Source organism: Pongo abelii, chromosome 9 (assembly GCF_028885655.2).
Source record: "Pongo abelii isolate AG06213 chromosome 9, NHGRI_mPonAbe1-v2.0_pri, whole genome shotgun sequence".
Classification (NCBI taxonomy): domain Eukaryota; kingdom Metazoa; phylum Chordata; class Mammalia; order Primates; family Hominidae; genus Pongo; species Pongo abelii.
The window spans coordinates 110,443,432-110,460,102 of NC_071994.2; the positions used below are offsets into that span (position 1 = coordinate 110,443,432).

General features: G+C 36.5%; 1 protein-coding gene across 4 annotated transcripts in view; it reads right to left on the reverse strand.

The window, feature by feature from the left end:
* Positions 1-7,063: 7,063 nt before the first annotated feature.
* Positions 7,064-16,671, reverse strand: part of CWF19L2 (CWF19 like cell cycle control factor 2) — a 126,549-nt gene continuing 116,941 nt past the window's right edge. For all 4 annotated transcript variants that reach the window (XM_024255890.3, XM_024255889.3, XM_054524987.2 and 1 more), the window contains 3 exons: positions 15,569-15,649; positions 10,610-10,711; positions 7,064-7,759 (listed from right to left, as the gene is read on the reverse strand). In XM_024255890.3, the coding sequence (XP_024111658.2) occupies positions 7,616-7,759; positions 10,610-10,711; positions 15,569-15,649 (327 nt within the window). In that variant the 3' untranslated portion in view covers positions 7,064-7,615. The remainder of the gene's footprint in view (positions 7,760-10,609; positions 10,712-15,568; positions 15,650-16,671) is intronic.

Here is a 16,671-nt window from a genome sequence, read left to right on the forward strand (position 1 = left end):
ACTAAACTTAATCCTAAAGAAACACTACCATTTTTGTAGTTTTATGTTTTTGATGTCACAATTTAAATCTCTTTATATTGTATATTACTTAGAAAGTATTGTGGCATTATAAAAGTTTTGTCTTTTAATCTTCTTACTAAAGAGATGTGATTTATACACCACCATTACAATATCTGAGTATTCTGTATTTATCTATGTACTTGCTTTTACCAGTGAGTTTTATACTTTCATATGTTTTCATGTTACTAATTAGTGTTCTTTACTTTCAGCTTGAATAATTCCCTTTAGCATTTATTAGTTTCAGGCAGGTCTAGTGGTAATGAACTCCCTCAGCTTTTGTTTATCTGAGAAAATCTTTCTCTGTCTTTGATTTCTGAAGGACAGCTTTGCCAGGTGAAACATTCTTGGTTGGCAGTGTTTTTTTCCAGCACATTGAATATATCATCCTGCTCTTTCCTTGCCTGTAAGGTCTGTCCTGGGAAATCTGCTGATAGTCTTATTGATATTGTTCTTAATGTAATGTGCTTCTTTGCTCTTGCTGTTTTCAGAATCCTGTCTTTAAGTTTGATTATGTGTCTTCATATAATCTTATTTAGATTGAATCTTATTGGAGACCTCTGACCTTCTCGTAATAGTATTTATATCTTTCCCCAGATTTGGGAGGCCTTCAGCTATTATTTTTTTCAAATCAGGTTTTGAAAAACCCTCATCCTTATTTCTATGATACATTTGTTAGCTCTTCTGATGATGTCTCATAAATCCTGTAGTCTTTCTTCATTCCTTTTCATTCTTTTTTCTCCTTTGACCATATATTTTGAAATAATCTATTGAGTTCACACATATTTTTTTCTCCTGCTTGATTAGTTCTGCTATTCTCTTTTTTGCATTTTTCATTTCATTCATTGTATTCTTTAGCCCCAAAATTTGTTTGGTTCTTTTAATGATTTCAACCTGTTAAATTTATCATTTTGTTGATTGTTTCCCTGATTTCATAGAATTGATTCTCTGTATTTTCCTGAAGTTCACTGAGATTCCTTAAAACAATTACTTTAAATTATCTGTAAGACAGTTTATAGTCTCTATTTGCAGCTTCCAGGAAATTATTGTTCTTTTGGTGGTAATATGTCTCCTTGATTTTTCATGTTTCTTGCTGCCTTGTTGATGTCTGTGCATTTGGTGGGGGTAGTCATCTCTTTCAGATTTTATGCACTGGTTTCAGTGGGGAAAGGCTTTCCCCTGTGGGAGGGTGCTAGGCCCCTGGCTGGGTGAGGTGCAGTGGTTCTGGTTCCAGACAGGACACAGAAGTATAGTCTCCATGGAGTTCTGTCAGCTGAGGTCAGCGTGACAGACTGCAGGGATCCTCAGCAGCCAGTACTGTGAATGTCCACAGCAGTGGTGAGGGCTATTGGGATTGTCAGTGGCAATGGCTGCTAGGTTCTCCCAATCTCTTATTTTCTCACCAATGAATCTTTCGACAATGGGATCTCTTTTGGCACAAGGTCTGGCTTGTGGGCCTGCTCACAGTGGCAGTGGTACAGGTGTCTGATGAGTGGCATGTAAAGCAGCCACGGAGCCAAGTCTTGAAGTATGAGCATGCACAGAGGGACTATGGCTCTGGGATCCAAGGCATTAATGGCATTGGTGCTGGGATGAAGGCTCCCCCACTTCCATGTTGGTGCTTATGAAGTAATGGGTAAGCCAGGGAACCTGGGAAAGGACTACAGGCATGAATAGAGCTACAGTGGCTAAAGGGTTAGGGATGCCAGCTAGCTCTCCATGGCAGCTAAGTTTGTACCCACAGCACAGGCATGCACAGAAAGACCTTGGCTCTGGGACCCACACATGATCTAGCTTGCTATGGTTCTGGTGTATGAGACGTGGGTACACACAGCAAACCCTTCAGAGAAGGGGTCAGGAATGTGGGCACTTGTGGAACAGCCACAGCTCAGAGGTTGGGGGCATGCACAGGGATGGGAAATGTGGCAGCTCCAGTCCCAGAACAGCACAAGAGCAACTGATTCTTAGGGGTTATGGGAGTGTGCATCCACATCTCCCTCTATGGGGTTCCTGGACAGGAATGGCTGTTGGTTACCTCTGTTGCAAAAGATGCCACTGTCCTCTGCAAAGCAGGCTCCTGGGAACCACAGCAGTTCACCTGTACAGCTGATACCAATATCCTCTGCATTTCTTCGTTCCTAACCATCTCCTGGTGCCTCAAGTATGCCAATTTCAACAGCAATTCTTTCTGTGGATATTCTTTTTTTTCCTCCAGTGTGTTGCTGCAGATTCTTAAATAGATCCTTGAGCACTCTCAGGGCTATTCTGGTTTGTGAATGGCTATCTATATTTTTTTATGGGGAAATTAAGGCTTATAGATCTACTACTCTGCCATATTGGTGACATCACTCCCAGGACTTCCTTAAAATGACAGTGAATAGATTCTTAAGGTGGCCTCCATTATGTTCTAACCTTGGTTTTCACATCCTTGTATGATTCCATCCCCTTAAGTGTGAGGAGGACCTGTGACTTGCTTCTAAGCAATGCAACAGTGCCCTCTTATGTGTGGGGGATATGTTCCAAGACCCCTAGTGGATCCCTGAAACCACAGACAGTACTGAACCCAATTGCCTTAATTGGAACACATTTCTGTTCATGTCTTCCACCACAAATTTAATGCTTTTCCTGTCTTAACCAAGCACTTATGCACTGTGACTGTAACTTTTACAGTTTGAGGTGTGACAGCAAAACTAGCACAAATTTATTTTTCCTTCTTCACAATTTCATAAGACGATTTGTTCTTATAGATCTCAGCAATCTTGGCATATAATTTATTTTATTTCCTTACTAAGCCAAGAACTTTCACCTTTTCACTTAAAAGGGGCATTTTATAACTTCTCTTTGGCATATCTAAATTGCCAGCTCTTGAGCTTTGGGGCCATTATTAAAATAAGGGTTACTTAAACACAAGCACTGAAATACCACCACAATCAATCTGATAATGAAGACGACTACTGAGTGACTAATGGGCACACAGTGTAGACTACTGGATATATCTTTATTCCTATATATGTTTTTTAGCTTTGTTCTGGAATTCAGTTAAGTGACTTGGAAACGGTTTGATCCTTTTGTCTCTTATATTTAAGATTTGTTTGTCAAGACTACTAGATCAACACTCAGTCTCTGAAAAATGATTCTATATTACTGAGACAATTATTCTGTACTACACACCACCACTATGTGTACTCTATCCAATTCCCAGTCAATCATGACATTTTCCATTCTAGCTTGTGGAAAATGTCACCTCCAACTCTTTTGGCATAGGTCAATCTTGGCCTAGCCTCAAGTGGTTTCCTCAAGGCATGCACTAATCAGTGCACAGATGCTCAAAGGTGACCCTCTGAATACCTCTAGTGTTTTCTCTCTGTACAGCAATCCTTCCTCTAGTAATCTGTTTTTCTGACTTGGTCTATCTAGGCTCACAGCTCCATTTCCTCAACTTGGATAGTCAACAAGCTGTTTCCCAATCCTGGACTACAGCTTGGAAACTCACTCAAAGTATTAAGAGAGGACAATTGTAGGACTCATCTCATTTGTTTCCCATCTCACAGGGATCACTGTACCTTGTTGTATGATGTCCCATGTCTTGAAATCATTGTTTCATATATAGTTTGTGTGTTGGTTGTTTCAGGCAGCAAGGTAATCGGGCCACTGTCTTGTCTGGAAGCGTAATACTTGAGCTACTTCTTATGAAAAAGAAAGGCTGACTCAGGGTTAAAACAAGAGCACAGAGGACAGAGCAAAGAGCCACAGAATCTTCTCATGAAGCAGGACAGATCACCTAATCAAGAAACTGGCAATATATGCTTAATTTTAAAATTTCTAGTGAACAGTGACTGCTATATTCCTCCTATTTTCTTACTTTTCCATCAATGTGCCTACTGCAGTTAATGTATGTTTCTCTTACAATTGTGTTTGGTGAGTGTTTGTGTGGAGGGGGTACAGATCTTATGTTCACAAATCTTCAGAGTGAGTGGAAGCACACCTGAGTAGTTTCATCTCCATCTGGGTCTGATTCAGATGAGACCTAAACCTCAAGCCTAAGCCTAATGACTGACTGGGATGAAACTTTGAGAGGATCTGAATATATTTTCATGTGGGAGAAATATAAATTTGTGGCCAGAGGGTAAATTGGTGTTCATACTCCTTCTATCAAGAGGTAGAATTATGACCCCACTCCTTGAATATACGTGGGCTCTGTGACAACTATGACATACAGAAAATAATGATGCTGTGCCACTATCTGGGCCCAGGCACCTTCTACCTCTTAGGCCTTGGAACTGCCCTTTGGAATGGTTGTTCTGGGAGAAGCCAGAGCCATACAGCAAGTCCAACTACCATGAAATTGCTATATATGGAGAAAGTCATACTAGCCAGTCTCTAGCTGCTCCAGTCCTTCTAGCCCAGGCACCAGACATGCGAGTGAAGGAACCACATTGAATATTCTAAACCAGCATATACCATATGGAGAACAGAGGACCTAGACATATAGCTTCAGTCATCTCCAGATGGGTTTAAACCACTCTAGCTGAGGCCCCAGACATCATAAAACACAGGCAAATCATCCAGCTGAGCCCTTATCAAATGCCTCACCTATAAAACACTATAATATAGTGTTTTATATTAATATAAATATATTAATATATTTATATATATTACATTTATTATATTTACAATATAATAAAATGGCTATTACTATAAGCCACTAAGGCAGAGTTTTTATTCACTAATGTATCCCTTACATGCAGAACAGTGACTGGCATATTAAAGACACTGAAGTATTTGTTCTGAGCCAACTTAAAAATGGTATTTCTAGATCACGTAGCAAGTGAGGGCAGTGGATAAAAAATAAGGTTTGAAAGTAGGCATTTCAACATTTAGAGGTTGAGGAGATGAAGAAGAACCAGCAAAGGAGACTGAGAGAATACAACTAGTAATAAAGAAGAATAAATAAGAAACAGTGTTCTAGAATCAAAGTAAAGAAAGTGTTTCATAAAGGGGAAATGACCAAGTATGTCATGGATATGCTGATAGATAAAGATGAGCACTGAGCTTTAATTCTGGATTTGCTAGTGTGGAAAGTCACCAATGACCTTGACCTGAAGAGTTTAGTAGAATGATGAGGGTGAAGTTGAACTTCATCCTCAATGCACTGAGAACAGAATTAGAATGGAGGAAGAGAAAACAGACTTTAAAAAAATGAGTTTCCTGTCAACTGGAGAAAGGGCTAGAGGGGAGATGCAATGCCAAGATTTGCTGTTGATATATTATACAAATATTTTTGTATGCTAATTAGAATAATCCTGTAAAGAAGAGAAAAAAATAATAATATAGAGAGAAGAGGCAATTTAGTAGTTGAGAAGGGATAAAATCCAGTACATAAATGAGTGGATTGGCCCTAGATAAGAAAAACAAAAAAATTTATCTGAAATTAGGAAGAGAAAAAGTAGAGTTCACAGGTATACATGCAGGTATACTGACAAGATGTGCTACAAATTTCCTTCTATTTGCTTCAAAATCAGTAAAATAGGAAGCACAGTCATAATCTGGGAATGAAGAGAGGGCAGATGTGAAATAGTCCTTTAGCACTGTACTCAAATATACTTGGCACATATCTCACTTGAGAACTTGTCACATTGTGCTGTAATTATTTATGTACATATCTTTTTCCACTAAATTATAAAATAATTTAAGGTAGAGGAAATACTTTTCATTTTTGCATTGCCAGCACATAACACAGTGCTCTACAAACAAATGTTTGTTAATTTGCTGATTGAATAAATTAGTGTTATTGATTCCTTTAAGATTTGGAAGCAAAGCCAAGAGTTTTAAAATAGCAATCAATAAAATACTGTCAAACATCTACTTGATATATATGCCTAAGTGTATGCTGCAAATATTCAAAAACTGAAAACATTAAACTTCAACTTATTTATGAAATTTAAAAAAAACTACAGACAGAACACATACATTTTGCTTTTTAACATATTAAGGAAGCAATGAGATGCTAACATAAAACATAGAGACATGGATGAAGCTGGAAACCATCACTCTCAGCAAACTATCACAAGAATAATCCAGCGAACTATCACAAGAATAGAAAACCAAACACTGCATGTTCTCACTCATAAGTGGGAGTTGAACAATGAGAACACATGGACACAGGGAGGGGAACATCACACACCGGGGCCTGTCAGGGGGTGGGGGGCCTAGGGGAGGGATAACATTAGGAGAAATACCTAATGTGGATGACGAGTTGATGGGTGCAGCAAACCACCATGTCACGTGCATACCTATATAACAAAACTGCACATTCTGCACATGTACCCCAGAACTTAAAATATAATTTAAAAAAGAGAAAAAACAATATGTAGAGTTATAAGTTACAGTGGAGTACACCTCACACTGAATCTAGGTATCCAACACTTCATACAAAAAGGTTCAGCTTCCAAAAAGCCAATAGCTGAAAAAAAAGTTACTACAACAATAATTTCCATTAAAAAAAAAAGTAGGAGCACTCAAAACATAAAACCCCTACACTTACAAAATATGACTATGGTGTGAGTTGAGAACAAATAAAAATTACGTTCCTTGGATCAAGTAAGGGACAACAGAATGTCCCATACTGTCATCCAGGCATGGTGGCTCACACCTGCAATCCCAGCACTTTGGGAAGCTGAAACAGGAGGATAGCTTGAGACCAGGAGTTCAAGGCTACAGTGAACTATGATTGGGCCACTGCACTCCAGCCTGGGTGACAAAGCCAGACTCTGTCTTAATAAATAAAAACAAAACAAAAAGATAAATAAATAAAAACTCTCATTACTTAAGATTTTATGACAATCAGTACAACTCAAAACCAATGATTTGGCTATAAATTTTAACTTTCATGCAAACCCCAAATAACCCTAAAATACATTATTTGGAAGAATGACTTTTAGAACCACCAAAATCCAAAGATACTATTTAAAAATCCAGAAATAAAAACAAATTTGAATCATACAAATTTTCAGTATCATTTAATTCTTTAATACTTTGGGGACATTTCCTTTTCCTTTAACAAAAAGAATAGAAGTGATACTATATACTGCTAGTAGAAAATTAAGAGCTTTTCTATAAAATCCTATGAAATTAAAATTAAATCAAGTCTTATTTTTAAAAATGCAAAAGAAGCCAGACAATAGACTTAACAACCATGAAGCAGACCCACTTCCCTCTGAACCAAGGATTTCCTACGCTTTCTAGATATCCCTTCAGAAAAGGCCTTCTCTAAATTAACTGAACAATTCGGAATACCAAGAAGTAGGTAGAGAGCAGGAATGTGAGCAGATCATCGAGTATAGGTTTTTACTCCATGGTGACTAAAATGAAGTCCATAGATAGGAGCAGGTGAAGAAGAAAACAACACAATCTCCTGATGTACAGTTGTCACTGACCCAGAGCAGTCTGCTGCTGTGACTCTCTCTGCCTGTGACCTGAGGGTCAGTTGCTTCATTAGATGCAATGGAAATAAAACTGAACGGGATCTGAAGAGAAATTTTAAAATGGAAGGTACACCTCAACAGTTTTTACTTTTGGTGAAGTCATATGGTTTCCACCACTGAGCAAACTGCAGTGCTTTTTTCCTCTGATCCTCAAAGCTTTCTCGGATGCCTTTCCTCCAAAGTCTTGGTTCTATATCCAGAATCCCACCTATGATTTCCTTTTAAAGAAAGAGAAAAGCACAAACACAAGCATGTATAAATAATGAAAACAGAAATGAAACTATTTCTGTTTATTCTGCTATAAAATATAACAAGTAGTTCTCCATGACAATGTTCAAGCATAAATACTCGTTGAAGTTAAAAAAATGTTTTCAATTAATTCTAACTAGGCAAACCGTGTGATTCTAAGAGTCCAAGTTAGCTGCATCTCCTATCAAGCAATTTGTCCATTTTGTTGCTTATTAGCACGTCTACTAGATAGTAAGAAAGGGGAGGGAAAACAAGTGAAATTTAATTAATTTGATCTCTATTAGAGGTTCCGGTAAACAATTCTGCAAAAATGTTAATCAACTTCTAGCAATTATTAACTTTATTGCTCAATTGCAGTTGAATCCCAAGCTAATGTTCTCTCTCTGCTACCAAGTATATTTATAAATTAGTTTCTTCCACTATTAGCAGAAATCTTTTTTCAGGAAACAAAATCCTATTGTAATACTAGTTTAAGTAAACCTATTGATAGAATTAAAAATTATATATCACTTTCATTTAAAAAATCACATTCTCAAGTCCCATAATAAATGGCTTTTTGGTTATCTGCTTATTATTCTTGATTTCCTTCATGATCCTCTTCCTATGCTGTTAGCTACAGAAATAAATCAAATTTAGGCATGTGAGTATCCATGTACAGAAAGACATGGGGGAGCCTCCTAACGCTTAAATGCTGAGAGGGAGGGCAGTATGGTAACAAAGCAAAAAACAAAAAACAAAACAACAACAAAAAACAGACTAAGGATCAAATTCTGCATAGTCGGTCTAGCTCCACTGGACTGTGTGGTGAGATCCTGCACAAACCACATAATCTTTCAGATGCAGGTTCTTCATCTTACTTAGGGACCTACTACGCAGAAGCAAATGCCGTATGTTGTAGGGGATACAGAGATTGTGAAGTGAAGACACACAGTTGTCTTCAGACAGAATAGAATCTGGAGCTGTGGTGGGAGGAATAATAACCCAGCTATGCAGCACACTGTCTCAAAAAGTAGAAGGTAAGTGCCAAAGCAGACCATTTGTGGAGACTCAAAAAAAAAAAAAATCTATTTGTTGGACAGACCAGGACATGCTTCATGGAAAAGGGAATCTCCTGTCATCAGGGAAGGGAAATAAAGGGGTCAACAGAGATAGGAGAAAAGAGAAATGGGGCAAATTGAGATTTAGTTCAAGAGTTTCTCAGCATTGGTCCAAATAAGCAATGTAGTTTAAAAAACCCTAGCTTATAAAAGTTTACCTAAAACTGTCTATAAAATACCAAGTTTTGTCTTAATCTACCATATAAGCTTGACTCTTGTTCTGTTATCAAAGCAGCTGTTAATGGAAAGACTATCCCCATAATCTCTTCTTGCTCTCTGAACAACTGCTTCAGCAGCAGACTGCAGGGAGGTCTTGAGTCCACAGGCTATTTCTTAAAAAGCAAATTTTGAGGAAAATGGCTCAGTGACACAATGCTGACAGAGAAAATTTACTTTTAACTCCAAAACTGTATCATATAAACCAGAATGCATGAATAATACGTGAAGAGAGGGCAATCTCCCAGTTTAATATATACAACTTTTAAAAAATGGATATTTTACTTCCTTTTTTCTACAACCAAGTTTTTGTTTTGTTTTGTTTTCCTGTTTTTGTTTTTAATAAATCCAGCCATAGAGCTTTTGGTTATAAAGCTCTACTGTATAACAACAGGATTTTTCAGAACAGTGAAAAAACATTTCTTTCTAGTTAAAAAAAATTCTTAACACTTCTCAAACTTGTTTCTGTAATATGTTATAATAGTTCAAAGACGCATGTTACTTTGTTACGCTGGTTAACCCACTAAGGACAAGAGCATTAAAAAGTTTTGAATCCAACCTCTGGAGTTGAGATTCCTCTTGAGATACTTCTACTCATTGCAGAAGACGGTCCTCTGCAGGAGATGAAAGTGGGGAGCAGGGTGGAGAACAGGGAATCCCAAGCAGAGTTCACCAAGGCCCCTCTTTTTTAGAGGGCCTGGCTACATAGGGATAAATATGAATGGAAAGGCCTGATCTACACTAGATTAAAGGCTCACTTCTAGAGCAATCATTGCCCAGACTACTTTTGACTGTTTCAGTTGCTGCATTAACTTTATTCCAGTTCCTGACACTATTCTGTAGACTTTAATTTAAAGATTATACCCCACAGAATATAGGAAGGCAATCTGTGGTAGTGAATCAAAAGATCTGTATCCTAATATTTGCCCAGAAACTATCAGCGTAAAATGAGTCATGTGTTCTTCTTGGACTATGCCTTGCTTAATTATAAATGAAGATGAGAAAATTTGTTCTCTAGTTCAACCATGACTATATATACTCCTAGTCCTGTCACTTATTAGCGCATTACCCTGGGCAAGTTACCTAATCTCTCTGTAGCTCAGTTTCTTCATCTGTAAAGTGAAATTTATAATAATATCCACACAATAGGATTATTGTGAGCATTAAATGAATGCTTAGAACAGTAGCTGGCACACTGTAAGCCCTTAATAAGTTTTAACAATTATCATCATTCTCAACACAAGCCTGGCTTCCTCCAAAAACAACCATTATAGCAATTGTTGACACTGTCAAGAAATGTTTGGTTCCAAAGTAACATTCCTGGCTCTGTTATATACATTCCAGGATATTTTTATTAATAGTTGCTAGGTATTCTCTCTCTAAAAACTGGGTGGAGCAGTACTCACCAATTTCTTTGTATACTGTGCCCAAAGTTTTTATTTCCTTTCAAAAGAAAAATGTTACCAAATTGCTAACTCTCGGATTTTATCAAATTTGTGAGCCTACCTTTCCAAAGTAATGAGGGAATCTGTGCTGATCTTCAATGACATGGGCAAACCCTCCGTGAAGGCCAAAATCCACAGAGAAGTAAGGTAACCCTCTGGGTATCTAAATAAACAGACAAATCACAAATGGAATACAGTATGAAACCAGAAAGTTAAGTTTAATCCCTCCCCTCTTCTCTGGAAGGACAGTAATCTTAAGCATTCCTCAAGACAAATGTACAAAATGAATTTCCAATTCTAGAGATATTTAAACAATGACCTAACTTTCTGAGTAAAATATCTCATTTTGGTAGCCTTTCAGCCAGATAGTTCATCATTATCTATGAATTATAATCAAAACCAACTATTTTGCTGTCCTTGGGGAAAACCAAGGGGGAAAATTATACTTTTTAAAAATACAAATGCAGAATAATTTCCCTTAGACTATACAAATAGAGAATAAGTATATGCCTTCTTGTTTTCTACTCACAATGCAGAACGGCAAGAGGGACCTGGCCACATACTTAGAGTTCTCCTTGAATCTTTACAGTTATATATTTATCAAAGATAAATTATATAAAAACAATCATAATTTTTTATGAGCTGGTGAAGTGGATACAGCAACACTTAGTTTACCAGCCTTATTTCAAAATATCTCCAGGATTAAATCCCTACTGTCTTTTTCTCTCCCTTCCTTATTCCTTCCTTCCCTCCCTCTGTCTCTCTACACACACACACACACACACACACACACACACACACACACTTTAAACTATTTCATGACTAGGAAAAGCCATAAATTCTTGTTTTCTCTATCAATTAAGTAGATTTTGTGTACTTGCAAGTTTTGCTTCAAAGCCCAAACTTTGCCACTAGAAATTATCCAAGTGGGTCAATTTATAGCAACATTTCTCCTCTCTAATTCCCTCATATAGTCTGTACTTACTTATTTGGGCACTGAATCACATGGTCCTACTTAACTATACAAATTGTGTATTGTGTAAAGGCACAATGTGGAAGGGCACAGTATGGTATAGTGGAGAGTGGTCACCTTGAAATATTACAAGGCAACTAAAATTAGGGCTTATAAAAAGTTTTTCATGTTATTTAAAAAGCACACGTAAAAATCTGTTCACAAAATAGTATATAACATTAAATACAGAGAAATGGGTTACCATTTGTGGCTTTAATTTTTCTATATTTCCACATTTTTAAATATAATAATCATGTTATCACCTTGACTATTAGGAAAAAACAAAGTAAAAGAGACAGACAAGGCTCCAATTGCAACTCTGATTCTTATAAGTGTGTTACCTCAGACAAGTTAATTAACATCTCTGAGTCTCATGAGAAACATGAAGAAATGCCCTAGTCCTCAATTTGCCATGAATATACTGGCTTAGGTGACAAAAGGGACTTTGCAGATATTATTAAGGATCTTGAGATGAGGGGATTTTCCTGGGTTATCCAGATAGGCCCAATGTAATCATAAGGACACTAATAAGAGAGATAGGAAGGTCAGAGTCAGAGAAAGATGGAAGATACTACACTCTTGGCTTTGAAGATGAAGGAAGGGGCCATAAGCCATGAATGCAGGTGGCTTCTAACAGCCAGAAAAGGCAAAGGAATGGATTCTTTCTAGGGCCTCCAGAAGGAATGCAGGCCTGCTGACATCTTGATTTTAGCCAAAAGAAACCCACTTTGTACTTGTGATCACCAGATTTTTAAGATAAATCTATGGTGTTTTAGGCCAATATGTTTGTGGTAATTCTTACAGCAGCAATACGAAACCAATATGTTTGTGGTAATTCTTACAGCAGCAATACGAAACCAATATACATGCCAAGGCTCAACAACCTATGGCATATTTGCCAAGATGGCACAATGAACACACTACTACTTTCACACAAAGGCAACTGCTGTCACAAGCTTCTCTACTCCCTGCAGGCTGCAAAAGGTGCAACCTGCTGCTTGCTAGAAGAGTTGTTAGCAGGCGTTGCAAAGGCTCTAGTACCAAAGTGTATGTACATTTAGCACTTTCTTTTTTGTGCACTGGCCAGTCAGAGGAAATGCATTTGGAACTCTGGCACCACTCTTTAAAGGCACTGACAGAATTAAAGCAAAACTTTTTAATTATGGTAGAAAAATAGAAGTATTTGGATTTTTCACTTTTATTCCAGATGTTACTCCTGACTTCTTATAAGTATCCTTGAGTTTGAAGGCCTCTGGTAAACCCACATTTTCGTGAGAAGTGCTTTCCTTAGTTTACAACATCAATTTCTAAATGTTGTATGTTTTTTCAATTGCTATAGTTATCACAAAATTAAACTTAAAATACCATTTTTTAAAGTTCAGAAAGAATTCTCATGCAATCTCACTAAAACAGCCTTGTGAAAAATGACTGCTTTTCTCGACAGTTACTTATTATCATGCAATTCCTCTGCATTGAACACTCAGATCTGTTTTTCCTGTTTATTTCCATGTACCTCACATTACACTGAAAAGAAAGCAAATGGGCCAAAGAAAATGAACAAAATGGGCAGATAAAGAGAAGCTTACCTTCATACAGCAAAGAAAAACATAAATTTGTAAAAATCAGAACGGATTACATATATGTGAATCTCTATTATAAGCCAAGAATTTACACAGTGAAAAAAAACCACCCCACCCTCAAGGATGCAGGCAAAATATTTCATGAAATTATTAAGGAAGGACATAAAGTTTTTAAAAGAAGTATAATAAGGTTCTTTCAGAAGTAATAATAATGTTAAAATAACTCAGTATTGTTCACTTCATGTTCAAAAATACTTTTATTAATTTTTGAAAAGATAATGGAAAGTTTATTAACCAAAAAGTGACCTCCTTTGGAATTATTCTTATACTTATGTACTCTTCTCATTCTCACTTCCATCCACATAATTATAAAATCTTAAAGCTAAAAGGGGCTGGGTGCAGTGGCTCACACGTGTATTCCCAGCACTTTGGGAGGCGGAGGCAGGCAGATCACGAGGTCACGAATTCGAGACCAGCCTGACCAACATGGTGAAACCCCGTCTCCACAAAATACAGAAATTAGCCAGGCGTGGTGGCGCGCTCCTGTACTCCCAGCTACTCAGGAGGCAGAGGCAGGAGAAACGCTTGAACCTTGGAGGTGGAGTGATCATCACTGGGTGACAGAGCTAGACTCTGTCTAAAAAAAAAGGTAAAAGGGATCTCAAGAGGTCATCTGGCTCATCCTTCATTGACTGTAACCCTCAGCTAGTCTCAGATACAATACTATGTGATGCCTTAATAAAGGCAATTGCTGCTATCTTTGAAATGCTTTAAAATTGAATATACAACTGCCATTTTTACAGTATCTGTGTTTCTTATGTTTCATAATGTTAAGTTAAAATATTAAGACCTCCTGGCTACTTAATTCAGGCACTCATTGAGCTTTTAAAAAAGAAACACATAATAAGGTACTAGATAGTTCACCAGTAAGAAAACGTATACACAGTATAGAAAACGGGGACTAATATATCAAATTTTTTTTCTCCTTTGAAATATTTTCAACTGTCATTAAAATTGTGTTGTGAAAGAATACTTAACAGCATGAGAAATTATAACATGAGAAGTGAAAAACGTAGCATAAAAGATGTATGTACATTAAATGCCTTTTTCTATAGGCACATAAAGGAGAGAAGTAAACAGTACATTTAGAGTTTCTGTTTTGTTCTACTTTGTTTTTTAATATGCTGTCTGGCCCAATTCACCAGCAGACAAGAGAAAATGATTGTAGATAATGTTTTACCTCTAAAATAAAACTATGTATCTTGAATAATGTAATAAAATGGAATCTTTTGACTGGAATATAATAAGTGTAATAAAGAATCCTATTAGTTACGTGACATGTAACAGGAGTCTGGCTTTCCAAAAGAAGAAATGGGAGAGAAGTATTCCAATGACACCTACTAGAATAGGGACTGGCAAACTTTTTCTGAAAAGGACCACATAATAAAATATTTTAGGCTTTGCAGGTCATATGTTCTCTGTAGGGACTACTCAAATCTGCCCTTGTACCATGAAAGCAGCCATAAGCAATACCTAAGCAAATGAGTGCAGCTGTGTTCCAATAAAAGTGCATTTACACAAACAGGCAGAAGACTGGGTTTAGTGTGCAGGGCTTGAGTTGCCAACTCCAGCACTAGACTATAAGCTCCATCAAGTCTGGAATCTTTGTTTTGTTCCACTGTGTACCAAAAGCATCTTGAACAATGCCTGGTAAATATCAGGCACACAATAAATATTTGTAGAATAAACTACTTTTTGAATAGAAAAACAAAAAGGAACCACACTTCTATTAAGTCTCTATTCCATTCCATTTAATTTGTATTTCTAGAAAAGAGAAAAAATCATTACCAGACGTGCTCAACTTACGTGTAACTTGTATGTAAAAGGTGATCTACAAATAAAGATTAAACTATGAGGTATGATTAGGCAAGTCTCCAAAAGAACCCACAATCTAACTCAGCTACTATTTTATAGTTTTATAGGAACGTAATAGTGAACCTTTGTATAAGAAAAAGAAAATGAGTTCCAAATTCAAAATGGAACATCTAGGAAAATTTTTCTCTCAGTGTAATTGCAGAACAATATATTTCAAGAAGGCCCTTCTCACCATTTGTCCCACAGGGGCTGAGAAGCTCGCCACAGCAGTTCTCACAGCAGATTCTAATAGCTGCCATAGCCAATTATAGGGACTACAGTGGCAGAAGGCCAAAGGTCAGGAAGAAACATTCATGTGAACAAATAAAAACCCTCTACAAACAAATAAACATTTTCTAGACCAGGTAGGATAAAAATAACTTCATTTGTGGAACTAGTAACTTCGCCTTCAGTCACTCAACCAAATGGTCCCTTTGTCAACTAAGACATGGAAATTAATAAAGATCCTGAGCACTAGGGTAATTTCTTTTACCAGGAAAAAATTGATACTTACAGACTTTCTGATATCTTTTGAAGAGAGATCTATCAACTTCTTGTTCATGGACCACTCTTCATCAGATTCCATTATGGCTTTCTAAGAAATATCCATTTGTTAAGTGAAAAAAGAATATGTAAGTAAATAAAAAGAGACAGCTTATAACAAGTAATATAACAAATTAATTATGGGGTATATTATACATAGTAGGCCATTATTCTGAACTGATTAAGGCTTTAATTTTAGCTATTTAAAATATGAACTTCTTAAATTTTTGAAATCCTACCATTAGCCAAAGATAATATTCTTTTACTCATTCTTAACTGTTGTACTAACTTGAGCCCAACTTTACATGGCAATCCTTAATAAGACCAATCAATTTAATATGAAACGTAATTTGTGATCATAAAGTTCCATTTATAGCACTGCATTCATAGAGATTACTAAACAAATTCATTTAGCTTTACTGCTCTTCTTCCAAAAGGCAACAGAGTAATTTACATGCTTTCTGGCAACCCAGGACTTGAACTATTTCTGCTCATATAATGAAGAAGTAAAAATACAGGAAAAAAAATGTGCTCTAGAAAATAAAGCCTGTTTTTTAAAAGTGCAGGAAGCATAAGTCTATTTCAAGCAGATAGTAACTTAACTTTGATTGCATGCAACTCAATGCTTTTATTTACCCCTCACATATTTTATGCTTTTGATCTCAGAATTTATATAACTAAAATTTGTCAATTTGTAATTTAAAAAATAAGAATTTTTTAAAATGCAGGGAGAAAATACATAGAAATGGAGTAAGACTTCCTATGCTAAGCAATGTTACTACTATTTATAGTAAAGAAATATTTAAAAGAAAGAAAAGCCAGAGTGATAAATATAAAATAACCTCATGTTTTTACAGTATTGTTATTAATGAAGCAAATTTTAAAGATAAAATAACATTCAAATAAGTTCTATTTAAATAGAACAGATACAGTGCTGTTACCTATTTAAAAGGTACCAGTTGCTTGGCTTGACACTGTAATATAGCACATTCAATATAAAAGCATCTTCAATGATCACATAAAAGCTTTAGTGTAGGCCAGGTGCAGTGGCTCATGCCTATAATTCCAGCACTT